The sequence below is a fragment of the Ricinus communis genome, chromosome 6 (assembly GCF_019578655.1).
Source record: "Ricinus communis isolate WT05 ecotype wild-type chromosome 6, ASM1957865v1, whole genome shotgun sequence".
Taxonomy (NCBI): Eukaryota; Viridiplantae; Streptophyta; class Magnoliopsida; order Malpighiales; family Euphorbiaceae; genus Ricinus; species Ricinus communis.
The window spans coordinates 23,029,643-23,053,337 of record NC_063261.1 but is presented as its reverse complement, the minus strand read 5'-3'; the positions used below and the strand labels follow the sequence as shown (position 1 = coordinate 23,053,337).

Below are 23,695 nucleotides of genomic sequence, written 5' to 3'. Positions count from 1 at the left end.
ACTATTAGGCTAAAATACTAAATTAGATTGGTTATATTTTTCGAATTATAGAATTGAAGATCAATCATGACTGCCTGATTTTTGGAAAGCCCAGTAATTTTCATATATCAAAATATTAATACTGACATATTAGAAGCTAGTTTTATTATTATTATTATTTTCATGAACTCTTTAAACTTTTCTAGCTAAGATGAGTTTAGTCTAAGGTTTCATGATGAATATTTCAAATCTCTACAATATAATATAAATGGAACAATAATTTAGAATCCAAAATTCTCATGCTAAGAATTGGAATGATACAGAATATAATTATCTATTTGTTCCCCACAAGGAGCTACACCCTGGGCCTTGAAATAATCAAATAATCATACGAACTAGAATTATTTAACTGGTGGTTCACTTCCACCTCTAATGCTAGATACAAATTTTAGGAAATTTTTTAAAATTAATAATATCATTTTTATTATATAAATTATTTTCAGTTATTTTTTAATTATTTTATCCAAAAACAAAAAAATCAAAACCATAATTTCAAAAAATTAAAAATCATAATTTTAATATTTTAACTCAATAAAAATAAAAAAATACCATGAATTTAATAAAATATGAAAAGAAAAAACATAAATTTCTGATATCTATATATAAATTAATTTTTAAGATCTTAATATTTTTGACATGTACGTTTAATTTTTGACACGTAAGATTTTTATTTTGATATGTGTATTTACTTTTGCCACATAGAATTCAAGCTTATGTATAATTTTAGGTTTTTTCAATTAATTTATTAATTTATAAGTTACATTTCTAATTAAACATTGACTCTTTAATTATATTTTAATGTTATATCAACTAATAAACAGTTTTCTAATCAGATAATGATACTAATTCTACCATAAGAAATAACATATTTAATTATATTTTAATATTATATTAACTAATAAATTAGTTTTATAATTAAATAATAATTCTAATTCTAATATTTTAAATTATATTTTTAATATTATATTTAATAATAAATTAGTTTTTATTTATATAATAAATTTTTAATTTTAAAAATAGTAATAACATGTTGATATATTAATTTATATATATTAGAATTAATTAATAAATTAATTTTGAAATAATTTTTATATTATATTGTATCAATAAAAAATTTAAAATTTTAAAAGAATTAAGTACATTTAAAAAGTTAGTTTACTATTATTTTTTAGAATTTTATAAATTAATATTTAAAATTAAAAATTCTATTAAATTGTATCTATCAACTTTATTTTATAATCTATATATATATATTTTTAAATTTATATATAATTTTATAAATTTTTATTAATTAATAAATTATATTTTTAATTAAATATTGACTCTAATTCTAAAAAATACTATTAATTTTAATATTATAATAACTAATAAATATTTCTCTAATAAGATAATAATACTAAAAATATCATATAAATTATATTTTAATATTTTATTAATTTAGTTTTCTAATTAAATATATTTTAATTCTGAAAAATAGCATGTTAACTTATATTTTTAATATTATATTTAATTATAAATTAACTTCTTAATTATATAATAAATTTATAATTTTAAAAAAATAGTAATATCAATTATTTTGATAGTATTAGTTCATATAATAATGAAATTAATTAATAAATATTTTTAAGATAATTTTCAGATTATTACACTAATTAAATTTTGAAAAATTAAGAAAGACATCTAAAAATAATTAGTTTGCTATTATTTTTTAAAATATCAATTAACATTAAAAATTAAAAATTATTAAATTATATCTATCAAATTAATTTTATAATCAAAATAATAATAACGGCCGCGCGCAACGTACAACCAAACGACTAATATTTCTTAAATTTTATGGCTTTTATGAGTACTGGCCAAACAACATAAACGAAATTGCAAACTATTTCACACACAAACCAACTAATTTGTGCTCAGATCTAATTTTATTTATTTATACACACTTCAATTTCTAAATATACATGTATGTATTCTCCAATGGACTCAGTCCATAGGACAGACATAGTGAGTCTTATTACCAGGCTTGGCACATCATGAATGTATAGAAAAGATCAAACCAAAAGCAAGTTGATATGGAATGTGGTAAAAGTTTTGACAAAATCAGCCTTCTAAGTGCATAAGGTGGGATAAGGGAATCTTTTTTTTTTTCTTTCTTTCTAGAGTTTTAATTTAATACATTATCAACTAGTGGAAAAGAAATAAAAACAAAGGAATAATGAATGCCCTTTTGAAATCCAATACTTTGTGCACATTCTCGAATCATATGAGAGCTAAGTCTAAAGTGGGTTATGGCACAGTGGGGTGGTCTTGTAAGCGTGACAAAAACAGTATAAAAATGTTGACAAAAGGATTGGAAAATGAGTGGTTCCACAAGTCAGATACAATAATTACTTTTTTATTTTATGAAAGTATAACAGTTTAATTACGTCTCTTTTGTTTTAAGGATCAAATGGTGCAAGTAACATTTAATTATGAGTCGCTTTTTGATTGATAAAGAGAGATCAACCGCACCAATCTCTAGTCAACAAAGTGAAGAGTAATCAACGTGCCAATTGAGCTAATAATTAAGTCTATAAACAAAATTTAAATAAGAATTAGACAACAATTAGTGAAGGTTTAACTCAAATGATTAATATTTCTTGTAGTGAGTGGTCAAGTACCCTACAGCCTAAATAATAGTGATAATCACAAATACTTGAAACCCTGCAATATAACCTGAGCAGTTCAGAAGAAAGTTCCACCTACAAAACTTTTTCAAGTGGAGGAAAGGAGTTTTCCTTCTTGATATTACCAGATAAATAACAGATTGGTCTCCCTTTCAAGGTGGTTTAATGGGGGAAACATTATCTTTATAGTCAACTCTTAAGGGAAGATACTACATCATAGATGTCGTATTGACAAAGACCTTTCTTCCCAAATTCCACTCTCTCACTCAATCAAATAAAAGAAAAAAGACAAGATCAGAAAATGCAATGATGTCTAGAAAAAGTGTTAATTATTAGGGTTTTTTCTGTAAATAATTATTAGGGTTTAAATCATCGCTTATGTTCTGACATAGTCAATTAACCAATCATACAACTTAACGATGTTTCATTTAATATTTGAATCCATTATGGTTGGTTGTAAGAAAAAGAGAAAAAATTGAATATAATATTTAGAGAAAATTTAAATGTCGAATGTGCTTCGGGTATAGATTTACCAACCATTGTTATTAAATATGTTCCAAATTAACTTTCTAATTAAATTTTGGAATTCCATGAAAGCAAGAGATCATTACGAGCTTGTTTGACATTAAGGTTAGTTTTCAGCTTCAGTTTTTATTTTGTATTAATTTTTAAGCTTTAGATTTTTAAAAAATAAAATAAAAAAGACAATGTCCTTTTTAAGAGTAAATTTGAGAAAAGCAATTATTAAGAATTTAAAAATTAAATATATTAAATAAAAAAAAATAAAATCTTTTTTATCAATACTCACCAACAAACACATCCTATCAATATTATGTTGTAGTTTATGAGTTCTCACTAAGTTTAAAATTACGAATTATATTTGGCAATTTGTAGTTAAATAGGCTGATTCGAAAAGTATACGTTTTTTTTTTCTAAATCATTATAAATTTCATATACTTTTTTTAGTTTTTACTTTATAAAAGAATAACCTTATAGGAGATTAGAAAAATTTTAAATTCAAAATGTCTATCTCTAAAACTAAGATTCTTCACCAATCAAGCTAAGTCTGAATTTGCATTAGATTTCTTAATTTTATTTTCTTTCTTTGTTAGGATATTAATATATAGGGGTTGAATTATGTCAATTTTTCTTCTAAAATCCAAGAGGGTAAAATACCTTACCCCCACGACTGCCAAGACATATTTGCAAAAGCAAAAATAGGAGAAACTCATGCTATTTCTTTTCTGGCCTAATAGCCACAAAAATCCAATTTTTTGTATAAATTTGCTATTTTGGCCAAATTTTATAAAATTGTCAATTTATTCACAATTTGTCCTAATGAATGCAATTTTGGCCAAATTAACATTTGGGTCAAAATGGGGTGATATGAAAATTGACATGTAAGACACGTAATATCTTAATAGATTAAAGTGTAGGGTCCAATTTCACTTCAGCTGCATCAACTAACTCATTCAAGTTAACTAACCACATCTAACCCATTTCTTTTTCACTTTAACTAGAAATCTAAATTGAAGAACCCTAATTCTATCTTTGCCTACCAAAAAATCTCTTTTCTTTTTGCATGTTTCTTTTTTTCATCGATAGAGCATAAAAAATCTCCACATGAATTCATCAAGTGAAGCATCTGTGAATTCAGTAATAAGAAGATACATATATTGCCCGAAGTATAAAGTCCAATTGCGTTTCTACACGTCAATGACAAGAAAAAATCCAAATAGGAGGTTTCTTCATTGTCCTTTCTAGGAGGAGTAAACTTGCAACACATTTCAATGGTTTGATCTAGAGAGCTCGATTAGAGATAAAAACCTAGCTCTCGTTTCATGAAGTCATCATAAGCAGCTTTATTGACTTCTTTCAGATCCTTCAAATGCTTGTTAAACTCAACTTCATAGGTTGTATTTTATGCCTTCCAAAATAATGCTTTGTACTCTTGGCCACTATATTTTTTTTTTCAATCTGCATGTACATGTTTAGCACAATTTTTTGTGCCTGCATGTGGTGCAAGTTCAGATATGGCTTTGGCTAGTCCCTGAATAACACACAATCACAACAAGTATAGTAAATATAGACGAAATAAAGAACAAACTAGATTAGTTTAGGAAAATTACTTTTGCTTGTCACTGATCAAGGTTAAACCAAGCCCTGTTATTATATTGATGTCTTCAAACAGCATGTCTAAGAACCACCTCCAAGTATGCTCATTTTCACCTTCTATAACAGGCCAAGAGATGGGATACATCTAGTTATTCCCATCTCTTACTACTGCACCTAACAGTGCCCCTCCAAGTAAAATCTTTAAAAAGCACTCATCCAAGCAAAAGAGAGGCATGCATCCTTCTAAATAACCCTTTCTCAAGCTTGAGAATCTAATATAAAATCTCTTAGAAATGGGCTTTCTGTCACGACCCCACTCGTGGGCTCGTGACCGGCACTAGGGAATGGGTAGGCTTAAGGCCACCGAAACCCGTAGTAAGCCTGACACTCACTGATTTAAACAAACCTCATCTCAAATTAATATTATTAAAACCACAAATTATCTTAATAGCTACATTCTACATAAATACTTCGGTCTGCCAGAAAAACTAGGCGAGACCTGAAACTCAGAAAATTTACAACTGATACATCTACTAATTACTACTGCGGAGAATCTAAGATTTACCAATTTACATACCAAATCAAATACATCACCCGATGATGAAGGAGTCGGATTCTTGAATAAGAGTCGCGGAGAACTAATGATCACGAATCCGAAAATAAAAATGAGATCGGTCTCGAGAGTGAGTTAAAATCAAATAATCTAGGGACTATTGCTTCTTCTCAGAAAACATAGATTATTCAAATCAGTATATCAAACCATACTATAATCATACCCTACTATTTCCTTCACATAAAATATTAATCATTCAAATCAAAATATCAACCATGCACGTAAATACAACCCATATTATAATCATACCATAATAAATAAATAAATGAATGAATAAAAATATATTTTTATTTTTACGGGACGAGTGGCTCAGTAGAACCCTAACCCCAAATTCTAATAGCCTTTCGGCTCTCTTAATCCAACAGGTCTGGCGCCCAGAGAGCAAGCTCGATCAGGGTCCTTACCTCCAGCCTGAACACTTGAATTCCAAATAAGCCGGCGCCCAGAGAGCATCGCTCGATCAGGGATCTTAACTCCCAGAATCAATCGAACTCGTACCAGAGCAATGCTCGATCAGGCGACAAATCCATAATAATCTTATATCCATGATCATTACTCGTGGCATGTTCTACAAGCCACGTTTCCGAGACACAATCATCCATTTAATAAATATCATTGTATAATGAAGTCATTCAACCATATCAAATTAATGATTAACAATTAAGAGTAAAACATCGTGCATTTCGGTGGAAAATCGATGATATTTGGAATTATTATAACATTACTATAATAATACTCATATTATCTTCAATAATTAATAATCCAAAGAAATTAATTACGTTGAGATATTAGTAACCATGTTAAACATAAACTTCCAAAATAGCATATTAAAATCAGACTTAGCAATAGTGCAATGATTAAATGACTTTAACTCACAGAATTGGAGACCTCCTAGCTCTGCTCCGGTGCCTCGGTAGGAGCGAGCCGAACGAACTGACAATCTAATCACGGAAAATAATTTATCAATACCGAGACAATCCATCATTAATCCTAGGTCTAGACTCCCGGGTATCTCGACTGGGAACTACCGAAAATTCGTGAGAACCTCCCCTACAACACGAACATTACCCCCCGTAAAAACGGGTCCAGGAACTGCCAGAAAAATACTCCAAATACTTAACGATTCAAACAATAGGAGTCGGGTCCCCAAACTTCACTATTTCCCGACTCCGCCACACAAAGACAGTAAACTGACAATTATTTTTACTCACAAAAATCATCAAATACTCAATATAATCCAATAGACACAATTAAACCAAGAATTTCTAAAATTAACGGGCCAAAGATAATTACCGAGACGCTCGATCGCTCGGTCGACTCGCCTCCAGCCGCCGGAGTCCGATCGACGATCCGAACACACCATCGAACTCACAACGACGCTACCGACGATGATTCCCGGCCTTGATTTTCCGATCCGACACCCGATCATCCGGAGAGATTTGCGGACGATCTCGACCGTCAATTTGCCAATGAAGCCCGATCGCCACGAAACTAGTGCCATCGCGAAGCTTGAGCTGAGGAGAGTCGGGATACGTCCTCCGATCGTCCATCCTCCGCCGGAGCTCGCCGGAAAAGCCCAAAACGCTGGCCTCCACTTCACGGAACTCTCTCCTCCGGCCACCAAAACTGACGCCGCTACCGCTAAAAGGGAAGCTCTCTCCAAGGGGAGCCGATCGCCACCAAGATCGGTAGGAAGCGGCCGAACGACCTTCAAAGCCGCCACACGCGAATCCGCCGCCTGGGCCATTGCTGCCGTCGCCATTGCGCCGCCCGCCTCCGTCGGCCCACGCCCGACGGCCGCCACCGCGCCCAGCTCACTTTCTTCCCTCTCTCTCTCTCTCTCTCTCCTCCTTTCTTCTTCCTCGATTTCTTTCCTTTCAATATCGACATTTGACCCCTGAACTTTTGCTTATTACAATTTAGTCGCTCAACTTTCTTAATTACTTACAATTTCATCCTGTATAATTCCAATTTGATCCCCAAACTTCTTTTTAGCCTTTCAATTAAGCCCCTAACTATTTAATTTGGGCCAAATCCGAATTATTGAAAATACACAATTACAAAAATACCCCTGACCGACATATTTATTTACAAAAATACCAAGCTCACAAATTTCCATTAAAACCCCATAAAAATAACATTATACTTTCAATCCTTATTCCAAAATAAATTTCCAATTTAGTCCTAACACACAATTAAATTAAATAATCAATTTTCCCAAAATTCTTTTATAAACACATCCTTTACAATTCTACCATAATTTTCCAATATATAATTTTACTTATATAAATATGCATTTGGAAAAATTTTGAATAACCAAAATATAATCATTTCTCAAATAATTTACTTGAATAATTTCTTAAAATTTCAAACTAATTGGGTATAGAAAATAACTCATTTATTTGATTAATATTAAATTTTTCATTAAATCATTTCAAATTAAACCCATTAAAAATAAAGCTAAAATTAATTTAAATAAAAAACTCATTATTAAATATATAAAAAAAATTCCGGGTGTTACACTTTCCTTCAGGCCCAAGCTCACCATCGAACTTAAATGTTCCTTCCTATCTACTCTCTGCAATTCAGCTTTATAATTATGCAACCTTGCATAATGTGTCTCCAAACTTCCTCTCAAAATATTAAATGCTTTATGCCTAGCCCTGTAACACACCCCATTAGCAACTGTTATGCCATATTTCTCTTTCATTTCAGTTTGCATATCATCTATCCCATGTGTAGGCTTCCTCCTGAAATTGTTTAAAAATTCATTTGCTAACCAATAAGAATTGGCCTGCCTATTAGTATTTTTTTTATTACATGTATGCTCATTTACTATTTTCCTGATAGTAAATGTATTCTCCAGTTGCTTCTTCGCAGCATACAACCTCCATTTATAGCTACCATGACATGTAGCTTCCATTCTTTTTCTACTTGATCTTGGCCATCTCAGATCAATACCCACCACATATTCCCTATCTATGCACACCTTCTTTCAGCTGGACAACATTATAGAAAACCGTTCCAAGAACAAACTCTAGTGTATTATAATCACACTTAGGATTGTAGACAACATGCTTCTTTTTCTTTCTATTAGGATTGATCTCCAAATCACCCTTCTTCACTTGAATCCTTATAATCACTAATAATTTCTCTATCACTTTGGCATGGTTGGTCACTTTTAGCTTGTTGGACACCTTCACTACCAGCAGTACCAATGTTAACTTTAGTGTTAATCATGTCATCTAATCCCAAGCCATTATCATGATCTACAATTGTTGTTCTAAATATTCTCTTATTTTTCTAGCTAGGATATATTCTTTATCATCCATGTCAGACCTATTTTCATTATTGTCCCCACTCTCACTATCTACTTCTTCCTCTTCATAGTTTGGATCAAAATCATCATCAGTCTGGCTATCACTATTGACCTCCTGAGGTGCATTAACAATGGGTACTTTAACTTATTCATTCGTCAAACTTATTTCATTAGCTTCAAAGAACAATTTCACATAACCAAAGTCAGCAGCCTTTTCCCATATCTTACTAAGTTCTTCATTAGTAACCATTGTACAATACTCTCATACTTTAGCATATCTAAGTTCATAATATCTCATCTTAATAATTGGTGCATAACCTTGTTCTGCAACATGAGCTTCCACATCAACATTCTCATATTCTCACAGTTTGACCATCCACCATGTATCCTCTGACCTTCATAATGTGAGATTAGAGGTCCATCACTAAACTTCCCACCAATCAATAGTTCAATATAAAAATTGCATAACATATTTACAGGTGTAAGTTAATTATTTATTTAAGCTACACATGACATAAACATACAAAAAAAATGTCTCATCTAACATTTACATAACAACATTCACAATATATTTTTACGATAAAATAAAACAAACCGAGCTACTTCCAAGGCCATTACATAGAAGAAATCACAAGAAAATATATAATCACAAAAGATAACCTTGAAACACAGAAATTCCTAATTTAATATACTAAACTCTAAATAATGTTGCCACATTACACTTACTTTTAACATAAAGTAAAATAAACTGAGCTACTGATGATGGCCATTACATAGAAGAAATCACAAAACAATAATATAATCACAAGAGACAACTTTGAAACACAAAAATTTCTAATTTAATATACTAAACCCTAAATAATATTGCCACATTATACTCACTTTTAACATAAAGTAAAAAAGAACAGAAAAATATACATTACCCATTCTCACTATTAATCGAGCTTATTGGGACCACAAGGATAAAGAAATCATAAAAAATGACAATGGCAACTCTTATATCTATAAAGACAACTTCGACATTATTGTAAGTGACCTTACTTGCAGCTTGTGGAGTTCGGTGAGCTTGAAAAAGAAAGCAACACAAAGTGACTGCAAAGTGGGAGCAAATGGCGTTAGGGTTGCTAGTTGGAGTAAACTGTAAAATTTAATAAGGGTAACGGTTGGTAAGAAGTGGGTTAGGTGTTGTTAGTTAACTTGTGTGAGTTAGTTGATGTAGCTGAAGTGGAATTGAACCCTACACTTTAATCTACTAAGATATCATGTGTCTTACACGTCAATTTTCATGTCACCTAATCTTGATCCAAATGTTAATTTGTTCAAAATTGCACTCATTAGGCTAATTTATGGATAAATTAATAATTTTATAAGATTTGACCAAAATAGCAAATTTACATAAAGGATTGGATTTTTATGGCTATTAGGCCTTCTTTTTTTCTTTTTTGTGGAGAAGACCTTGTAAAATTAATATGTATAAGAGATACCCGTTTCACATTGAGTGTATCTATTCCCATAGCTTACGAGGAATGTATCCCATTTAGGATCCAAGTGATGGTGCATGTGTTATAGTATATGGTTAGTAGATAATTTTATTAATATTTCACAATTTTCTTATCATTTTTCTCCTCATGGTTAATAGGTTACAAAGGAATATTAAACTTATATTAAAAGTGCCAATTTATCATACTTGCTCAGTGTGCTCCCTTTTCGTCGAGTCCCCCGCCCGGTTCACTAGGCTGTTGGTTGGCCTACCAAGCACTTGTTGATGTTCTTGCCGCCCGCTTGATGGGCGAAGCACTCATTATCCTTACTGTTCTCTCTATTGGGGCCCCTATTGCTTTAGCCATAAGCTATGGCAGCTCTAGCTGGCAACCACAAGGAACTATCCTACGAGGCCAGAATGGGCTCTGCAGTCAGCCCCCATTCGAATTACGTTAAGGGGTCTTTCGCTTTTACTAGATCGAGAGAGATACTACAAGTCCTCCGTCCCAGATTACATCGCTGCAGCCATCTAGCTCACCGGACAACTCATATATTCATATATGACCTATTTAAAGTTTATGTTAATATTTTTAAAATTAAAAAAAAAAAGATAAAGAAAAAAGAATATAGGGAAAAAATGTAATTTTTTGTGTTTTTTATTTTTTGTGAATGATTATGTCCTCTTTTTTTTTAAATGCTCATTTTTTATTTTTATAGATTTATTGGTTAAAAAATATATATTTTTATAAATAAAAAATATATTCTTATAAGGTAACAATATTATTAAAATCTTAAAAAATAAATTTTACAAATAACTTAAAAAATTAATGAAAGAGTTAATTAGTGGATATTTATATCTAATTTAACTCAACTCATATAAATGAGGATCCTTTTCTTATTATTTTTTATGATCCACTTAATTCTTATACATTACCCATTTATTACCCATACCTTTATAATAAGGATGGATTGGACTCTAACTTTATACAATGATATAATCATTAGCATGCAATTTCAAAGTAATACGTGAAAGAAAGTTGAAGATGATGATGGTTGGAAAAGGAACAATCCTTAGGAATGGAAAGTGTAAATATTGCACAAAATTAGAGGATCACAATCCATTTTTAGGACAAAGGAAAAGAAACAAATATAGTTGATTATCCCACATCAAATTGGAAAGTGCTTATCCTTCCACAGACAAACATATATCCTAGAAAAAGGCCTTAGAATTTGTAGGTGCAGCTTCCATCATCACTCCTAGCAGTTGGGTCAAAGTTCTGAGCAGTTGGATCAGTACAACCTTCAGGAACAGGTATATTTACTTGCTGAGCTGCTTTACCTGCAATCGTTAAACAAAACACAACAACAAAGTTAAGCTTAAGACGAGTCCTTTTCGGTTTGATCCAAAAAATACCATAATGTTGTAAGAAAGCTAGCTAGAATTGAGGCAAACCTCCCCATCAAGGCCCTTAATAGGATGAAGGGAGCTAACCGTAGAAAGTTCCTCGTTCAATGGAGTCTTGGTTTGCTTCACCAAGAGCAGCCTCGCTCATATACTTGTCAGCCAATTGGACTCTCTTCACATTCTCTTGTTCTTGGACAAGCATGTTTCCGTACTCAAGGAGCTTCTCAATTGTCATCTTTGGTTGCTCGAATGTCGGTGGTCCTTCCTTTGAGTTCACAAGGCTCTTGCCGATTTTCTCAACTCCAACACCTCCAATCCACTTCCTCACTTCATCATCATAAACTCTTGCCCTCAGGGCACCGAAGAAATCTGCAAATGCACACAACATATATAGTCCTTGATCAATTCAGAAACTCAAAGAAAGGCATCTTTTCACAATTGAGCTTTGGTTCAGTAGTAGTCTACTTGTACTCGACCATTAGAATATTGACAACAAAAACATTGTCTTCTATGTGGTAACTTACCAATAGATTGGCCAGGGAAAGTGTCAACAAGCTTGACAACGTCTTCGGGAGCAACACCGTCAGTCTTGAAGATACCAGTGCAGACACCAATTCTGTCTTCCCTGGTAGGAGCCCAGTAGAATTTCTCCATACGACCATCACGGATAAGAGGAGCATACAATGTGGAGAAGTCGTTACCAGTGACGATGATGGGAACACGGGGGTTCTCTTCCTTGTTGTACATACCAGGAAGTTGGACATTGGTTGGGTTGTCAGCAATGTTCATAAGAGTAGCGTTAACCATCTGGTTATTGACAGTGTATTGGGTAGTTCCTCCCATTCTACCAGCTCCAGCATCGAGATCGTTGATGAAGAGGCAGCACATTTTTCCCTTCTTGATCATATCAGCTGCCTCACGATACCTTTGCCTGATGAGCTTGGCGGGTTCACCAGCGTTTCCACTTTCCAATTCTCCGGCACTCATCATGATTGGGCTGAAATGATCATACAAATCCGGAGTTAAGAAAGACAGATGTATTCCTCTATTTAGTTCTATATAGTTGACAATGACAAGAAGACATGAAACTCACTTAATTCCCATCTTGGCAAAGACAAGCTCACATTGGAAGGATTTTCCTTGACCTTTGCCTCCCCAGATACCCAAGATAAGAGGAATCTGCAACAGAGCAAGAATTTGCTTAAATATGGCAGGAGATTTACCAATTAAAATTTAGACTAAAAACCAATAAAATTAAACTCAGTGGTACCTTGATGTTAGGGAGGGTCATGAAGTTCTTGGTAATGTGAACAACAAGTTTGTCCATGAAAGCAGGGGCAATGTAGAAACCATCCATGTTGTTGTCCAAGTTGTACCTAAAAGGCATAGTCATCAAAAACCAGAATTAGAGACAGTTAATTAAGGTTTCAATAGAATTTTGGAGTTCAAATCCTACTAGAATTAGAGTATAAAAGTTGATGCTGCTGAAGAATTGAAAACACTTACTGACGAAGACCAGTACTGAGGTACTCGTAAGAACTCATGACAGCGTAGTGAGTTCCAGCGTCTTGGGGAGCTTGGAAGAGAGAGTCAACCATACCCTTTCCTCTTGTGATATCTTGTTGGTCATCAGACATGTCATAGGCAAGACCTCCCCATCTGTCCGCGGAGGTCTGCTTTTCCTCATCGTACTCCGAAACAACCTTGAAGCTCCCTGATGAAAACTTGGAGAACCTTGGCGAGTTCAATTTCTTCAAGCTGCTGCCAAAGAAAGCTGAAGTTGGGACTGAGGACCCAGCACCAGAGCCATTCAAGGCCAGCTACATCATGAATACACAACCTTTTTTTAGATTCGGTAATTCACACGTATCAAGCAAATTGACACCAGAAGTTTGACCCACTAATATGAATAATTATTAAATCCATCAAGCAAATCAAGTTAAATCTTCCAACTTTATATGGTAATCCAACTCTATTTTTCCTTCTCTCGTATGTAAAGTTAGACACAAGCATACACATGCATATGTATATAAATATAATCGAATTTAAGCCTGATTCGATTTGGTCTTATGCACGTACATGTGTTTATATATACCTCAAACACATGGAGATGTCCTAATTGAGTATGTAAGTATACATACAAGCATAGATACATCTAACATACAAGTACATGAACATAAATTTTTAAACATGAGGCCTTTAGTTTGCATACGCTTTATGTGAGGAAACATGCAGAAAGAGCCAAGAAACATCATCAGAGAACATCGAACTGGCTAATATTTTAACAATGGAAAGGACCCATGATCATAGAAAAGCATTATAGTAATATAAATGAAGCTACATAGTTAAACATTTCTAAACGAGAAAATGGCGGGAAAGATTAGGAGTACCGGTGTTCTGTTGACAGCTCCAACAGTAGAGATGGTAGCAGCCATGGTTAAGCAAAAGAAAGTTGCAAGAGTGTGGAGAGGCACTTGCAAGCAAAATGCAGAAGAGAGTGTGTTCTTTGAAGAGCAAATGGAGTGAAGTGGGAGACTTATAGCAAGCTTTTTTTGAGTGAACAAGAATTATTTCTAAGGAGATTGGCTTTCAAATTCTTAACGGCCACACAAACAAGATTACCCGATTGACACGTGGCGTGAGGACAGGAGCTTAGAGATTAAGTCCTCAACAGTCTTTTAGAGGTTAGCATTTGAGGTGGTCTCTTTACCACTAAATTCTTTTCTTTCTTGTTTTTGGGTACTTCTGTTACCACACAACGCTTAAAAGCTAAATACCCTTTTGTTTCTAGCTATCTCTATGTCTTAAATTTATGGAAATCAAAGACAAAACAGATTGAGTAGTTTGTAATATCCAATTGTTTTCAGCTTACTGTCTGTTTTTGAAGATAATTAGAGGTGGGTTTTAATGGCGATACCCTATTCAGGTGTCCCACACAGTACTTGTATTTAGTGTAATTTTCAGAAGAACTTCTCGAAATTCTTATGGTTACCATTAAAAGATAATTTGAGGCTTGCTGTGCCATTAATATTACCCTCAAGTCTCCCCTGCTGTTAGTTCAAAAAAAAAGAAAGAAAGAATGTTCCTGTACTGTGATTTTGATCAACAACCTAGCTTTGATATTAATCAAGTCATTTTCTAATTCTCTAACTCCTCAAATTCTTTTCATTTTTCTTGCAAGATTAAACGAAATCACATTTTTGAATATCAAGCATGTAGAATCATTAGATAAAATATATATATATATATATTAATCAAAATCTCTTTCGCGTCTATATAGTAATAATCTCGTACATAATGATAAAAAATTATGGTCTTAATTTAAATAAGTTATAAATAGAAATAAACTCTATATTGTAATAAATTATAAATTTTTCAAATTCTGTTTTAAGAAAATATTTTTTTATATAGTAATATTTGTATATATAACTTTAAATTATTATATGTTTTGTCTTATTATAGTATTGTTTTGTCTCGTTAATTTTACTTGTATAATGTAACAAGATATTGATGTATTTTATCTATGACTTTTATCGTTTCATCTATAAGACTAAGTATTAAATTCAAAAAAGAAATTAGTATTTAAATTTTCATTAAATTATAACCTTATCATAATCATAAGTTTTATTTGATTTTAAACGAATGATTAAAGGATATTTATTCAATATGTTTAGAACCCTAGCACATTATTTTCTGTGAAGAGCGCTGCAGACCACTGAAAATTTGCAAGGGCGGGGCTGTCATCGGCTGAGATCTGCTCCTTAGGCTGCATCCTCTACCAATCAATCTTTGTGTTTTTGTTTTTTTTCTTTTACTATTTGCTACTCTCTCTTTTTCTTTTTTCAATAATTTTTATATGGTCTAGATTGGGTGCATTTGATCTGGGCTTAGTTGGTAATATTATGCTAATCTTTTTTTAGTTCAATTATTAATAAAATTGATGTTTATAAAAAAGAAAAAAGCAGCAATAATAACAAATATATGAAAGATTTTTTTTTTTTCATATAAAATGAGATATTTCTAATTATTATAGAACATTGACTTGTATTTATCAATCTGTGGTAAGAAATAGATTTGAATTATGATTCAATAGGTTTACAGAATTGTTTCCTTCAAATATTTATGATATATTTTTTTAGAGCACATTTTTGCTCCTATTTCTCTATGATCTTTATGGATTATAGTCAAATTATGGTTTTCATAATATTTCTTTTCGTCTTTGTTAAGAATTTGTTAGATTTTTAAAAAGGAAAAAGAACTATAATGATGAATAAATGGGCAAATATTGTCCTTTTCCTTTTGCTATATAAAACTTTTAATGTTTTTCTGCCAAGTGTTTTTTTTTTCTCTCTTTAATAGCTGAGTATATTAAATTTTTAATAATTTTATTACAATCGATCTCTTATAATTAATATATATATTTAGTAGATTAAAAAATTTTAAATAGTAAAATTATTGATTTATTAAAATCAATTTTTTTAAAAATGGAGTTAGTTTCTCAACATTTTATTAATTTATTAATATTATATAAAACAACTGTACTTTAGTGAATTATTATTTAAAAGTTGACCTCTGTCTTTTGTAATGGATCTCTCAAGTGAAAGGATCAAAACTAGTTATTGTATAATTAAGAATTGATTTATTGCTAATATAATATTAAAATTATAGTTTTTTTAATTAATATATTTAGTGGATAAAAAATTATTAAATATTAGAACCTTTAATTTATTAAATTTGATTATCTAAAGAAAAAAAGATGAATTTTTTAAAAAATTTTAATAGAGATTATTAATTTATTAAATATTAAATATAAAAAAACCATTGTATAATTAAAATATTATTTTCTGATAATAGATTCATATTTAATTAGAAACATAATGGACTAAGTATATAAAAATTATGTATCTATATTAAAATAAATACGCATGTTGTATTTTTAACAAAATTATAGTTCATAATTCAAGAATCTATTGTTAACTTACGAACCTATAGTTTTGTTTACAGTCTTTTACTAATGAATTTGTGTTCATAACATATGTAACACCCGGAATTTTTTTTATATATTTAATAGTGAGTTTTTATTTAAATTAATTTTAGCTTTATTTTTATTCAAGTAAACTATTTGAGAAATGATTATATTTTGGTTATTCAAATTTTTCCAAATGCATATTTATATAAATAAAATTATATATTGAAAAATTATGATAGAAATTGTATGGGATGTTTTTATAAAAGAATTTTGAGAAAATTGGTATTATAATTGATTAGTAGTATTAAATTTTGAGTTGGAAATTGATTATTTAATTTAATTGTGTATAGGATTTAATTGGAGGATTATTTTGGAATAAGGATTAAAAGTATAATTTTATTTTTGTGAGGGTTTAATGGAAATTTGTGAGTTTGGTATTTTCGTAAATAAATATGTCGGTCAGGGGTATTTTTGTAATTGTGTATTTTCAATAATTCGGATTTGGCCCAAATTAAATAGTTAGGGGCTTAATTGAAAGGCTAAAAAGAAGTTTGGGGGTCAAATTGGAATTATGCAGGATGAAATTGTAAGTAATTAAGGAAGTTGAGGGACCAAATTGTAATAAGGAAAAGTTCGGGGGCCTAATGTCGATATTGAAAGAAATGGAATCGGGAGAGAGAAAGGAGATCGGAGAGAGAGAGGGCGATGGCCAAGAAGAAGGAGAGGAAGGCGGCGGCGTCGGCGAGCTCGGGCGCGGAGCGGCGTGGCAGCAGCAGCTCCGGGGGTGAGGCGAGAATCGCGCGTGTGGCGGCTTCGTGTTCCGGCCGGCGTTGTTGGCGGCCGAGTTGGGTGGCGATCACTGTGGTGGCCGGGAGACGGAAGATCCGGTGGAGAGAAATAATGGTGGCGGCCGGCGTTTTTGGGCTTTTCCGTGAGCTCCGGAGGATGGATGATCGGAGGACGTATCCCGACTCTCCTCATCTCAAGCTTCAGCGATGGCACCGGTTTTGTGGCGATCGGGCTTCGTTTGCGAATCGACGGTCGAGATCGTCCGCAAATCTCTCCCGGATGATCGGGTGTCGATCGGAAAATCGAAAGCGGGATCGTCCGGCGTCAATCGAGCGTCTCGGTAATTATCTTTGGCCCGTTAATTTTAGAAATTCTTGGTTTAATTGTGTCTATTGGATTATATTGAGTACTTGATGATATTTGTGAGTCATAAATATTTGTCTGTCAGTTTGACTGCCTCGTATTTTGTGCTGTGTGGCGGGGTCGGGAAATAGTGAAGTTTGGGGACCCGACTCCCGTTGTTTAAATTGTTGGATATTGGAAGTGTCCTTCTGGCAGGTCCTGGACCCGTTTTTACGGGGGGTAATGTTCGTGTTGTAGGGAAGTTCACGGATTTTCGGTAGAATTCTCCGAGTCGAGATTCTTAGACAGTCCCCGTGAGTCTAGACCTAGGATTAATGATCGATTGTCTCGGTATTGATAAATTGTTTTCCGTGATTAGATGATCTGCCTGCTCGCCCAACCGAGGCACCGGAGCGAGCTAGGAGGTCGCCCAATCCCTGTGAGTTAAAGTCATTTAATCTTTGCGCTATTGCTAGTCTGATTTTAATATGCTATTTAGAATTTGTGCTTAATATGATTATTAGTATCGCAAGATAAATGATTTCACTTGATTATTAATATTTGAAATAATATAAATATTATTATTAGTATGTTATAATAAGACAAACGTTATTATTTTTCCCTCACAAATTGCACGTTGTTTTATCTTAAATCTTTAATCTTTATTTCCGATATGTGTTGGATGAGTTCATCGGATAATGATATTTATTATATGTGATGATTGCGAATTGGGAAATGTGGCTTGTAGAACATGCCTTTGATGGGTTACATCGGGACGCGTCGCAATGATCATGGACATGTAATAAGATATTTATGGGTTTGCCCACGGTGAGCATGGCTCTCTGGGCTGATTTGTGTAAATTGCCGGAGGTAAGGTCCCTGGTCGAGCATTGCTCTCGGGGCGCTGGCTTATTTGGATACTTAAGTGACCAGACTGGAGGTAAGGTCCCTGGTCGAGCATTGCTCTCGGGGCGCCAGTCTTATTGGATTAAGAGAGCCGAATGGCTACTAGATTTCTTATTTGGATATTTAAGTGACCAGACTGGAGGTAAGGTCCCTGGTCGAGCATTGCTCTCGGGGCGCCAGTCTTATTGGATTAAGAGAGCCGAATGGCTACTAGATTTTGGGGTTTAGGGTTCTACCGAGCCACTCGTCCCGTAAAAGTAAATATATATTTTTATTTATTTATTTATTATGGTATTTGATTATAATGTGATTTGTATTTACGTGCATGGTTGATATTTTGATTCGAATGATTAATATTTTATGTGAAGGAAATAGTAGGGTATGATTATAGTATGGTTTGATATACTGATTTGAATAATCTATGTTTTCTGAGAAGAAGCAATAGTCCCTAGATTATTTGATTTTAACTCACTCTCGAGACTGACAGTCTCCATTTATGTTTTTTTCAGATTCGTGACTGTTAGTTCTCCCGCGACTCTTATTCACTCCTTCATCATCGGGTGATGTATTTGATTTGGTATGTAAATTGGTAAATCTTAGATTCTCCGCAGTAGTAATAGTAAATGTATCAGTTGTAAATTTTCTGAGCTTCAGGTCTCGCCTAGTTTTTCTGGCAGACCGAAGTATTTATGTAGAATGTAGCTATTAAGATAATTTGTGGTTTTAATAATATTAATTTGAGATGAGATTTGTTTAAATCAGTGAGTGTCAGGCTTACTACGGGTTTCGGTGGCCTTAAGCCTACCCATTCCCTAGTGCCGGTTACGGGCCCACGGGTGGGGTCGTGACAACATATGATTATGTTTTATAATTTGTAATTATGAATATAAAATTATTGATTTTAATTTATTATTATTATTATTATTAAATTTTTAAATTAAAATATTATTATGTAATGATAAAAAATGACTAAAATTAATTTTTTGAAGTAAAAATTAATATAATTTAGTATATAAATATATACTAAAATATGATTAAATCTAATATTTTAATAAAAAAATTATATTAGCATAATATTAAAAAATAAATTTAGTGTTGTAATAAAAAAATATAAAATGTACTAAAAAAAGTAAAACTAAAATATAATAAAAAATTATTAATAATAATATAGTAAAAAAATAAAGAGATGGGACATACTAAAAGTAATGTTTGTGTAGAGACTGTTTATATTTATAATAAACTTTTTTATATATTTATAAAAATTAATTGTTTATTATTGTGTTATACGACTGTTGTAAATATTTTATTGTCACTATTTTAAAAAATTTTATTTTGACATGTGTATTTATTCTTGACACATGAGATATTTATTCTTTAAAATTATGATAAAATAAATTTAAATGAATATTATTAAAAATAATTTTTTGAATACTTTTTTATATATTTATGAAAGCTAGTCGTTTACCCGTCTGTTGTACGGCCGTCATAATTATTTTGATTACAAGTAATAATATAAATTAAATTTAAAAATTAATTTAAAAATAATAATAAATTAAATATTTTTAACGTCTTTATTAGTTTTTAGTTTTTTATATTTTAAGATTTTATTAATACAATAATATAAAAATTATCAATAAATTAATAGAAAAACTATAAAATTATACATAAACTTAGACTCTAGGTATTAATAATAAGTACACATGTTAAAATAAAAAATCATATGTGTCAGAATGTAGTAACACATATCAAAAAGTATTTATTAGACCATATATATATATCAATATTTTTTTATTCATTTACATATATTAAAATATTTATTTTCTATATGTATAATGTTTATTAGATATAATATTTCATAATAATTAATTTCTTTACATTTAAATATTTATTATCTGTGAATTTAATATTCATTGCGATTAACGTACATATTCATTTTGTTTCATGTATTATTCATCACTGTTAATATTAATATGCATTATCTGGTACTGCAATGTTCATTGTTTGTATATATAATGTTGATCGATATTTTTAAATAAAAATATTATTTATTTATTAATATTCATTATCTGGTACTGCAATGTTCATTATCTATATATGATACGAACTCAAACCGCTAGTGGATCCATGCTAGTTGACTTAAATATATCCTTGGTTGCATCAGTATATATAATGTTCATCGATATTTTCAATGAAAATATTGATTATTTATGAAAATTTTCATTTTTTTTTATGCATATTCAAAATTTTTTTATGATTGAATAAACATTCATCATCTATAGACATAATATTCATTAGTTTGTCAATGATATTCATCATTAATAAAAATCATATTCACTAATTCATTCAAACCAACATATATAATATAGATATAACATAAATCGTTCTTGTACAGTTGGTAAATAAAAAAAATGTTCATCTAAAGTTATATTATAAATATTTTATATTGTGGTACACATATTTTTTCAATAAAAATAAAATTAATAAACAATGAACATTTAACGTTTAAACAATGAACATTCAATACATGTTTAATAAACATAAGTTAATAAATATTTTATACAAATTCAATAAATATAAAATATTTTTCTTTTTAAATTCATATCTATATCAATATTTGACGTGGTCAACATCTTTTTAAATTCGCGCCCACGCGGTCAGCATCTGATACACGTGTATATATGAATTAAACCACATAGCTTCATGGACCGGGTCCATGTTATAATGTTGCAGCAGATTAACAATTGGCCAGCTATGATGTATAAGAATTAAGATGTGGTATGATTTGTAACACAATTAAAATGGATTTTATCAAGGAATATTTGCAGAATAAGAGATTGAGATGGTTTAAATCCCCATATAGTGAATAAAAAAATAACATTCATCTATTTTAGAAATATAATAATGTAAAAAAAATTTAAATATTTTACACTTAATCGTCGGATAATTAATAAATAAGTAATTATTTATTGTAAATAAATATGTTGATCTATTGATTTATTATATAAAGGAAGAAAAATTATGGAAAGATAACTATTTGCTAAAGAGAAAAGGAACATTTCAGAAATAATAAAAAATTAACAAAAAAATATTGTTTTTATTGTGTATATTTTTTTCTTAAAGATATTATTTTTTAATTTTTTTAAATTCACGGTGTAGCTATTTTTAATTATTTTTCGATTGTTATTTAGTTACTTTTTAGTTGTTTTACTAAAAAACAATCAAATAAAAACTAAAAAACAAATAAAACTGTAATTTTGAAAAGAAAAAAAGTTAAAAATTGTATTTGATATTTAGCACAGTAAAAGTTAAAAAAAAATCGTAAATTTGATAAAAAAAAAAATGGATATTTTTGTTATTTTTCCGAAAATGAAAAGCTTAGAAAATGACCCATAAAACCAGTTTCGACCCGCACTAGATGCGATTGGCCTAGTTCATTCAATCTAAACCCCAACCAACCAAAAAGTGAGCTACTTAGGATTCAGGGATCAAGTGGGTGATCACACGTCCCCTGACACAGTTGATCTAAACATGCACTACAGTAGGCCTAAATTGATTGCTTTACTTATTTGGTTGCCTGTTTTGATCTCAGTGCTCAATGCAAAAACAGGGGGGGCACCTAGAAGACTAGTACCCTTCAATCTTTCTTTATAGGTTTTTGATTATCAGTTTCCAATATATAACAGTGTCCAAAGGACGAATTTGTCTCTGCTACAAGCATGCAGAAATGCTGCAAATGCATCAAAGGCTTGTGCCAATATTCTAATGAATTGACAAGTTCCAGGATATATACCTTAAGTACTTGCTTGGCAGTAATTTTCAGATTTTTACGGGTAAACGTTATTATTGCCTTGGCATTTCCATTACTTAAAATAGGCTCACAATATACAGGAATTTACCACCCTACAGAGAACTCAAGAAAATTAGTAAGATGTTGACGTTCTTGCATGATTTTGGAGTTGATGACAGCTCAAATTATTGAGGAACTGACTGGAAAGGAAATGCAATATTTGGCTATAATATATAGAGCTTACAGTTTATGCAATTGGAAATGCTGCAACTAGGTCCATGAACATGCAGATGTAGGCAAAGAGGGTATGAAGTAGCATGCAAACCTAGCAAATTTTTTCTCTCTTTTTTCCAAATGGATAAAATTGATCATTGTTCCATGATAGAGAAAGACACTTTCATCGTTAAACTCGAAAGCCGAAAAGTTCCCCTCCACCATCCTAGAACACTTTCTCCATTTGTCATTCACAAGAATTTCATTTCAAAACAAAAAAACTACACAGTTCTGAAAAGACAAAAAGTAGGAATTAAGGGTCACTGAAAATGGCATTTTGTCTCCCATCTATCTTTTCTCACTCTCTCTCATTTCGCTCGTGCCTGCTGTCTTTCTAGAGCATTGAAGCATAATAACGAGAGATAAAAGCTAAAAGGTTTCAGCACTTACCAATTTGCAACTGTTGCTGATAAGAATGTGAGTTCCTCTCCTGGCTTTGTAAGAACATTAGATGAATCCTGTTTGAGTCTTCAGCCACCGACCCATTATTAGTAAGTGGCCAACAGCCAAACCTGATAACCTGTAAGCAATAAAATATGAATAATAATGGAGAGTTTTAACACATAATGTAGGATCAGAAGCTGCATAATTAAGGGAATTACTGCAATCAGACAAAGAGCTGTCATGAGTCATGGACTCTATGTCCAATGCCTATGCTATGAACTCTGCATTTAAAACAAAACATTTTTTGTTCTCTTCAGATAAGAACAGCACGTTTAAAGCCGCAATGAACCAACTCCTATAGCTTGATTTTGACTGAGAGGGACTAAATATTTTCATACCGTATATCAATCATTCCTTTACGCAACTACCGGAATCTCTATTTGCTCAACTGCCCTTCTGCTCATCAAAGTCTTTGCAAGTCTCAAAAGCAATCAAGGAACCCCAGCAAGAAGATCAACATGACACACAAATAATGTTGATCCACTATTTTGCTATTGAGGAGAAATGGGGTTTATTTAAGGAATAAAATAATGTTTATTGCAGAAA

At 31.4% G+C, this 23,695-nt stretch overlaps 1 protein-coding gene and 1 long non-coding RNA gene across 3 annotated transcripts; both read right to left on the bottom strand.

Annotated features, from left to right (window-relative positions):
- Positions 1-4,314: 4,314 nt before the first annotated feature.
- On the bottom strand, positions 4,315-5,453 carry LOC125370478. The gene is made up of 2 exons (XR_007216496.1): positions 5,398-5,453; positions 4,315-4,755 (listed from the first exon to the last, which is right to left on the bottom strand). It is a non-coding gene; the product is annotated as an uncharacterized LOC125370478 (long non-coding RNA).
- A 5,831-nt stretch (positions 5,454-11,284) lies between these two features.
- Positions 11,285-14,185, bottom strand: LOC8274858 (ribulose bisphosphate carboxylase/oxygenase activase 2, chloroplastic). 2 transcript variants are annotated; one of them, XM_015722431.3, is made up of 7 exons: positions 14,030-14,185; positions 13,146-13,459; positions 12,910-13,015; positions 12,733-12,818; positions 12,164-12,636; positions 11,688-12,008; positions 11,285-11,573 (listed from the first exon to the last, which is right to left on the bottom strand). In XM_015722431.3, the coding sequence occupies exons 1-6, from the start codon at positions 14,072-14,074 to the stop codon at positions 11,722-11,724; spliced, it is 1,311 nt and encodes a 436-aa protein (XP_015577917.1). In that variant the 5' UTR covers positions 14,075-14,185; the 3' UTR covers positions 11,285-11,573; positions 11,688-11,721. The 2 variants fall into 2 exon arrangements, with proteins under 2 accessions (XP_015577917.1, XP_002524206.1); XM_002524160.4 differs by having other exon boundaries at positions 11,727-12,008.
- Positions 14,186-23,695: the final 9,510 nt, after the last annotated feature.

Coding starts and splice junctions, on each gene's coding strand:
- LOC8274858 (XM_002524160.4), bottom strand. CDS start 14,074: ATGGCTGCTACCATCTCTACTGTTGGAGCTGTCAACAGAACACCG. Junction 13,016..13,145: donor CTCAGTACTGGTCTTCGTCA/GTAAGTGTTTTC, acceptor TATGCCTTTTAG/GTACAACTTGGACAACAACA. Junction 12,009..12,163: donor TTTCCCTGGCCAATCTATTG/GTAAGTTACCAC, acceptor GTGCATTTGCAG/ATTTCTTCGGTGCCCTGAGG.